The sequence below is a fragment of the Olea europaea genome, chromosome 3, assembly GCF_002742605.1.
Source record: "Olea europaea var. sylvestris chromosome 3, O_europaea_v1, whole genome shotgun sequence".
NCBI lineage: Eukaryota > Viridiplantae > Streptophyta > Magnoliopsida > Lamiales > Oleaceae > Olea > Olea europaea.
Genome location: NC_036239.1, coordinates 768,933 through 777,250, shown reverse-complemented (window position 1 = coordinate 777,250; position 8,318 = coordinate 768,933). Strand labels below are relative to the sequence as shown.

General features: G+C 38.5%; 2 protein-coding genes across 3 annotated transcripts; one reads left to right on the top strand and one right to left on the bottom strand.

Annotated features, from left to right (window-relative positions):
• Positions 1 to 802: 802 nt before the first annotated feature.
• LOC111380723 (translocase of chloroplast 120, chloroplastic) lies at positions 803 to 6,516 on the top strand. 2 transcript variants are annotated; one of them, XR_002700227.1, is made up of 3 exons: positions 803 to 939; positions 1,598 to 5,575; positions 6,244 to 6,516. XR_002700227.1 is itself a non-coding variant. In XM_023004362.1 (2 exons), the coding sequence occupies exon 2, from the start codon at positions 1,629 to 1,631 to the stop codon at positions 5,478 to 5,480; it is 3,852 nt and encodes a 1,283-aa protein (XP_022860130.1). In that variant the 5' UTR covers positions 803 to 939; positions 1,598 to 1,628; the 3' UTR covers positions 5,481 to 5,868. The 2 variants fall into 2 exon arrangements, 1 of the variants encoding a protein (XP_022860130.1); XM_023004362.1 differs by lacking the exon at positions 6,244 to 6,516 and having other exon boundaries at positions 1,598 to 5,868.
• A 374-nt stretch (positions 6,517 to 6,890) lies between these two features.
• LOC111391188 (dirigent protein 1-like) lies at positions 6,891 to 7,701 on the bottom strand. The gene has a single exon (XM_023016351.1). It carries the CDS (start codon positions 7,656 to 7,658, stop codon positions 7,080 to 7,082), a length of 579 nt encoding a protein of 192 aa, XP_022872119.1. The 5' UTR covers positions 7,659 to 7,701; the 3' UTR covers positions 6,891 to 7,079.
• Positions 7,702 to 8,318: the final 617 nt, after the last annotated feature.

The following is an 8,318-nucleotide window of genomic DNA, read 5'->3' as shown; positions in this document are numbered from 1 at the left end:
ATTAATTTTAATTATATATTTTGCGGGATTAACAGCATTGCAATTATATATATTTTATCAACTCTTATCAAAATTTACTAAAAATCTTATTTTAATCTATACCGAATGGGGGTTAAGTATGATGCATTTGGCCAATTTTCTCTAAAAACTCTGCTTGTCAGACAGAATACTTTATGAAAACAATTCAAATGGATTCAAAAGCAACACCTTAATCTCAAAAGTAGTTTTCAACTTTAAAAATCTTGTCAAATGGGCTATTAATTGGACTATACAAGATATGAAAAAGGTAAACACTCACTAAATAAGAATCATTAAAAGTTAGCAAAATTAATTGAAGGTGTAAGTGCAATCCATCCGAAACTAAAGTTTCCACGACATTTAAATTTGTGTTTTCTAAATTAGATATTATTTTGTCACATTTCTGTAAGTTGATATTTTCATCAGGTTAATAATATTGTACAATTTAATTCAACTTGTACAAGCTCACTCGCTCTCTCTATTATTGTCGATCATTACAATTTTAGCATTCATTGTTCTTCTTTAAAATAAATTAATCGCACTCTCCAATCTTTGCTATTTCACGTTTTCTTTTATTTGCAATATATTAGAGTGTCAAGGGTGCAGATTAACCCAAGTTAATCACAACACATACCAATCCTGTTGGGTCCACGTGTTCCTTGAACCACCTAATCCTTTTCTCCACTATTGGGTACAAAATTTTCAATAATAACCTATACGTAATTCTTAACCGTTAGATCCCAAAATTTCAAACTCCTCTCCACCGTCGATTAACTCTTATCCTCAATTTCACCCATTTTATAGTTCAGGTTTAGCTGTTTACAAAGACGATCCCCTTTCTACTGCAATACAACGGAGCCACGCCCGATCCCCTAAAACCCTAAACCTCTGTATATCTCTCGATATCAAGCGTATTGTCTGGTAATTTTTCATTTTTTTTTTTCACTTGGAATCTATTTTATGTTTTGTTTTGTTCTGTTTTTTGTTTTTTGTTTTTTTTCCGCCGGCCCTTAAATAATTAATGCAAAACCCTAATTGATGTACACTGCAGATTTTATTTTTATGCTTGTATGCATCAATTTGTACAGGTTAAGTGTTACAGAAATGATTAGCATGCGAAATTATTACTGTATTGTTTTATGCGTTCGAAATCAATAATGTATGTGTTTCGGGTGCTATGGGTTTTGTTTTCATTAAGTAGATTTCTTTAATGTGTATTGATATTTTTGAAATTACGCTTTTGAGTTCTATTCGGTTATTTAGTGAAGCTTGTTGGTGAGTTTGCACAAAACTGCAATATCACGTATTATATACCAGTGAATAAATAAATAAATTTTGCCTGCCCTCTAACAGTTAAAGCACTTAGATGAAGTGGTTTGACATTCTATGAATTTATTGGGAGTCAATATGCATAATGCTCTTTCGTTTTGTTTAAAATCATTTTTTTTTTGTATTTGGGTACTTTTTTAAAGTTTAGATATGATTGTTAAGTCTCATTGTTTGTGCTGTTAATATCTGTTACTGAGGTATTTTGGTGTTTGGTTTTATTTTCTATTAATTTATTAATTTTGTGTTTCAGTGAAACTTGGGCGTTTTAAGATTGTTTTGTGATGGATAAAGGTATTATCATCACAGATGGGTCTAAATTAGGGGAGAAAAATGGTGTAAACAATGAGATTTCGGAGTCAAGAGCAGAAGAAAATGCTGATTCAGGTTTGGATGGGTCGAAGGACCCAGATGGAGATGAAGTGTTTGAGGAGGCGGTGGCAGAGACTCCGAGGGTCAATTCAGAGAATAGAGAGATGAAGAATGATGAAACTGTTGACACAGTTGTGACTTCAGAGAATAGTAATGTGAATTCAGATCTAGGCAACGAGGTTGAGATGTTTGAAGAGGCAATTGGGGTTTCTGGTGCTTTTCAGAATGCAGATAAGGAGTCCGAGGCAAAAGCTGATTTTTTGATGAATGAGTCTTCTGATGATAATCAAATTGCTGCAGAGAAACTTGTGATGGATGAAAGGAATAGGTTGATGGACAGCACTGCTGTTGAGAATGGAGTAGGTGACACCGATTCTGTTGCTTCTGGAAAAACTGAAAATCTAAATGACATGGATGATTTTGATGGAAAGTTAGGTAAGTCTCCTGAGAACCCTGAAAAAGATGCATCAGATCCTGCAGAGTTTGCCGATGCTGTAATAACGGAAGAAAATATTACTGAGATGTCAGAAACTCAAGATGTCAGTGAGTTAAAAGGGGTTGATGTGGGCTCTGAGAAGCCTGACACGAAGGAAGCCCAGATTCACGAGATTTCAGAGATTCGAGATGCCAATGAGGTGAAAGGAGGCAATACTGGTATGGAGGAGCCTGTGAATTGTGCGTCAGATCATATGAATTTGGCTGAAACTTTGACTCATGAAGACCCAATCCTTTCAGATTCTGATGCACTGAAAGAACAGAGTCATAAGACTTCATCAGAAACCCAAGATGGTAATGTGATCAAAAGAATTGAAACTGAACCTTTGCCAGAGTCTAAGTCCAGTGAGGGTGTTTTGCATCACGATGAACCGAATGTTGTGGCTATCGTCAGGGAGGAAGTTGGAAATTCACTCATTTCTGGTGCCCAACTAAATGATGGTGAGAATACAGAACTGAAGAAACTAGAGTCACACAGTGAGGAAGCTTACAATCAGGATATTGCTGGGGAAGAGCATGGGAGCTTACCAGCTTCAGATGCTTCTGTGGCTGTTCAAGTGAACGAAAGTTCTCGATTCAGTAATGATTTTCTTGCTGTAGTGGAGGAAAGCACAAAAAACCTGGAGGTTGTGAGTTCACCTTTGGTAAAAGATTCCATGGCTGAAAGTGTTGAGCAGCCCTGTTTTAGCTCATCTGAATTGGTAGCAGAAAATTCAGGGGATTCTGAACCTCGGCTGGTCAATGCAAATGAGGAAGTCTCTGAAGTTGTTGTCAATGAGCCAAAGAAGGAAGGACTGAAGGACGAGAAGGAGGAGCAGGTTGCTTCAGAGTTAATCAAACCTGTGGCTGCTAACTCTTCATCTCCCGCACATCCTGCTATCCGTGAGCATGTGTCCCCGCAGTTAGAACCCACTCAAAATATACTAGGAAACAGAGAACAGGTAATCAGGCCTGTAACTAATATTGCTCCATCCAATGTTAACTCTGCAACTCCTTCTCGTCCTGCTGGCCTTGGGCGTGCTGCCCCGCTATTGGAACCTACTTCTCGGGTGGTACAGCAGCCTCGGGTGAATGGAGCTGTTTCTCGAGTGCAGGACCAACTCATTGAAGATCCAACAAATGGAGAGGCCGAGGAGTATGATGAGACCCGTGAAAAGCTCCAGATGATCCGGGTCAAATTTCTGCGACTTGCTCATAGGCTTGGGCAGACTCCCCATAACGTTGTTGTGGCTCAGGTCTTGTACAGATTAGGGTTAGCTGAGCAGCTACGGGGGAGAAGTGGGGGTCGTGTTGCTGCCTTTAGCTTTGATCGTGCCAGTGCAATGGCCGAGCAACTTGAGGCAGCTGGACAAGAACCCTTGGATTTCACCTGCACAATCATGGTTCTTGGGAAAACAGGGGTTGGTAAAAGTGCAACCATAAATTCCATATTTGACGAAGTTAAGTTTGGTACTGATGCTTTTCAGTTGGGCACCAAGAAGGTTCAGGATATTGTTGGGACTGTGCAGGGAATCAAGGTACGCGTAATTGACACCCCTGGGCTTTTGCCATCATGGTCAGACCAACGCCAGAATGAGAAAGTCCTCCGTTCTGTCAAAAGGTTTATTAACAAAACAACCCCAGACATTGTTTTGTATCTGGATAGATTGGATATGCAGAGCAGAGATTTTGGCGACATGCCATTACTGCGTACAATCACCGAAATTTTTGGACCGTCTATATGGTTCAATGCAATTGTCGTTCTAACTCATGCTGCATCTGCGCCACCTGAAGGTCCCAATGGCACTGCAACAAGTTATGACATGTTTGTAACCCAGCGTTCTCATGTTGTCCAGCAAGCAATACGTCAGGCTGCTGGAGATATGCGGTTGATGAATCCAGTTTCATTGGTGGAGAACCACTTGGCATGCAGAACAAACAGAGCTGGACAGAGAGTGTTGCCAAACGGTCAGGTTTGGAAACCTCATTTGTTGCTTCTGTCATTTGCCTCAAAAATTTTGGCTGAAGCAAATACATTACTGAAGTTGCAAGATAGCTCACCTGGAAAGCCATTTATCTCTCGAGCAAGATCGCCTCCTTTACCTTTCCTTCTTTCATCGCTTCTGCAGTCAAGACCCCAAGTGAAATTGCCATCAGAGCAATTCGGCGATGAGGATGATGCTTTAGATGAGGATCTGGATGAGTGCTCAGACTCGGAAGATGAATCAGAATATGATGAATTACCACCATTCAAACCATTGACCAAAGCACAGCTGGCAAAGCTTACTAAAGCCCAAAGGAAGGCATACTATGATGAACTAGAATATAGGGAAAAACTTTTCATGAAGAAGCAGCTGAAGGAAGAGAAAAAGCGGCTGAAGATGATGAAGAAAATGCAAGAAGCAGCTAAAGATTTGTCTCCTGACCTCGGTGAAAATGCAGAAGAAGAGACCAATGGTTCTGCGTCTGTGCCAGTTCCTATGCAAGATTTAGCCCTACCTGCTTCCTTTGATTCTGATAATCCAACTCATCGATATCGTTATCTCGACTCCTCTAACCCATGGCTTGTGAGACCTGTCTTAGAACCTAATGGTTGGGATCACGACATTGGTTACGAGGGCATAAATGTAGAAAGATTGTTTGTGGTTAAAGATAAGGTACCGATATCATTTTCTGGCCACGTTTCAAAAGATAAAAAGGACGCCAACCTTCAAATGGAAATTGCGAGTTCAGTGAAACATGGGAATGGGAAAGCAACTTCAGTAGGTTTTGATATGCAATCAGTTGGAAAGGATATTGCTTATACTCTTCGAAGTGAGACAAGATTTAGCAATCACAGAATAAATAAGGCCATTGCTGGTCTTTCAGCTACTCTGTTGGGTGATGTTTTAACTGGTGGAATGAAATTAGAGGACAAATTAATTGTTGGTAAACGAGGTCAGATGGTTGTTTCCGGAGGAGCCATTTTTGGTCGTGGAGATGTTGCATATGGTGGTAGTCTGGAAGCAACACTGAGGGACAAAGATCATCCTTTAGGGCGTTTCTTATCAACTTTGGGACTCTCAGTCATGGACTGGCATGGAGATCTTGCTATTGGATGCAATTCACAGACTCAGATCCCTATTGGACGACATACGAATTTTATTGGCCGTGTCAATATAAATAACAGGGGGTCTGGACAAGTTAGTATTCGTATCAACAGCACTGAACACCTTCAGATAGCCTTGATCAGCTTAATTCCTCTGGCTAAAAAGTTGCTTGGTTATTCTCAGCCCATGCAGTATGCATAATGATGAAAATTGAGTCATCCATGATGTGGCTGCTGTTGGATCTTCCGAGTTTCATTTTTTGGTGGCCATCCTTTGTGGATAAGCAACAAACCAAGGTATCAAGGTTCATTCTCCTTTCCTATCAAGTTGTCTTGGTAGTTGCAAAGCTGAATTTTTGCACTTCATTAGTTTTAGTATGTTATTTAATGTTGTCAACTAGTCAATCTCGAAGCACTTCTTATCCTGTAGATTGATATTTCTTTAGACTAATTGATGTGAAGTATCTTTTCCTCTTCAATTCTAGCCACTGTAGAATTCATGATGTTTGGACTCTTCTCGAGAGAACAATCCGAAAGAATCGATCTAATAGTAATGCTAATAAAACTGATTATTTTAGTCCTTACATTTATGATATGAGTCTCACTCACTCCTCAATGCTGCCTGATTACGCTTGTAGCCTTATTTCTGTTTTTTATATCATCAAATCAGTGAAGAAAGTAAGAGAGAGTAGCAAGTGTAAATCTGGTACTTGTACCTGACAACCCGAACTTTAGATACCTCTATCTTGCTTTCACATTGATATCCAAGTACAATTCACTGGTTATGTCCATACGTTGGATAGTTTACATTTCACTCTATTTACATAGTTTCTCGTGGATCAGAAATTGCTATTTTGATTTTCCGTTATTCATGGTCACAGATATCCCTCGTTTCAAATCTTTTCTCCCGCATTTGCTTGCTTTTCTTTTGTCTTGATGATTCCCTATCTATTCTATCTATGCAGATGCTTCCTCTGTCCAATAGGTGGGTAAGAGGTAGAAAAATACTGTGTCAATTAGAAGCTTGTCTGAAGAAATACAAGGCATCACGTATTCTCATTTCGAAGAACTTGATTTTATTGCTTTTGTTGATTTACCTTTTTAGCACCTAATTAAAGGATGTATATTATTATAATCAAGTAAAGTTCTTGTACCAATTTTGGAGTTCAATTTTTAGTGGCAACTGATTGAGATAGTTTTCTTGCATTGGTTGGTTATATTGCATCTGGATTTTGGCATGAATAAGCTGTTGTGCTACTCTGGTTTTCCCGGCCGATGGAATACATTTTGTATGTGTGAAACGAATTTACTTAAAAGAAGTTTTGACTTTAGTTGCTGAGTTGATAAGTAAGCTGAATATTTCTATGAATAGTTTGATTTTATAATTGATTGAAAAATAAATAAGTTGGTCTTAAATTTTTATTATAGTTGAATTACTAGCTTCTAAAAACAAATTTTGCCTTGTTTTAAATTCTTAGCTCGATTCAAAGATTAATGCAACATGCTAACATGACAATGTTACATTAATTTATTCATCAGCATTAGTTGTTTTTATTGACCTTTGCGTAGGGATGCTAAGGCTTGAAATGAAATATGAATGGAAGGCTGCAAATCAAAATATCTTTGTTTTTCTTCCTTTCTTATTCAACCACCATAAAATTGGAGTATTTATTGATAATAAAAGGTAAAAATGAAAAACAAATTTAGCAAGGACGTATCGTCTACCTCCAATTAATGAACTTTAAGAGGAAAAACGTAACACTAATTAATGAACAAAAGAAAGACACGATTATGGTGAGCGTCAATAATGCAAGACCATGACATTGTATTCCACAATGGCATTGCCGGAATCACTAATGAGGTAAGTTTTGGCAGTGGCGATCCCCCGTGCAAGGCGGAAGTGGCCGGAGCCACCAAGAATTGGCATCTCCCGGTACTTGTTAAATATCGCATTGTGCCCAACCACGCTGAGACTGCTGCCATTGTACTGGCCATTTGTGAACACAAAATTTAGGGTCATTAAAAAACAAATCTCCTCCATTGAAGCTGGACTATAAATGCCTTGAGCTCGACCCACTATCTTGGAATCGGGTTTGGGTCCCTCTGTCAGTGGATCATCCATGACAAAGACCGCTCCAAAGACGGTTGGTGATTTGGCTGTGGCTTTGGATTCTGCCACCCGGACCACCGTTGTATTTTTGCCACTCACAACGTCGTGAAAGAAGAAGTGAAGTTTGGTCAACTTTTCTTTTGCATGAGGGAGCTTTTTGAACCACCTTTCTACGGCCACCGGCCGTTTGTCAATCGCCAGAACCACAGGCATTGCAATGCTGGCAATCAGGATTGCATAAAGCACGGAAATTATGCATTTTCTCCCCATGTATCTTTGTACACAAGATGAAGATGAAGATGAAGATGAAATGGAGAGCCTTTGTATTATATATACACACAGGAGTTGTATCGATTATGTAAAATTGTATAATATGCTAATTTTCAATAGTACAAGCCCACAAAATGAGGAAGTGCGTCCCATGTGAAGGAGAAATAATTAAACGAAACAAAATGTTATCTTTTTGTTATGCAAAAAAATCAATGAATCTATGAGATTGACCCAAACTAATTTGTGTACTATTGTGTACTATATTGTAAATAAAAATAAAATGTTTTGAAAATTGGATCAGATAAGTAGATCCCATCACAAAAAAATAGAAAAAAAAATGCCCAATTCAGAAATCGAGAGAAAATTATCCTACCAGTCGTTCCAAGCTCGATATCTTTTCACTCTTAAGTTGCAATTTTTTTTGGAGTCACACAAGATAGATGAAGGGTCAAAGTTGGACTTGTATGTATAATTATTTGTTGATGCACATGTTACGGAAATAAAAGAATTAATTGATAGTAGTGCACAATATTTAACATTGCTTGATGCGTAAGCCATGATGTGCACGTGTTGAATTGTGGACGCATGAGCTTGGACCTGCCATGTTTGACCTCGTTATTTAAAAAACAAAAAAACTCTTTTTAACTCATTTTTTATTGT

Excerpts from the sequence above, each read along its gene's own strand:
- LOC111391188 (XM_023016351.1), bottom strand. The coding sequence starts at position 7,658 with ATGGGGAGAAAATGCATAATTTCCGTGCTTTATGCAATCCTGATTGCC.
- LOC111380723 (XM_023004362.1), top strand. The coding sequence starts at position 1,629 with ATGGATAAAGGTATTATCATCACAGATGGGTCTAAATTAGGGGAGAAA.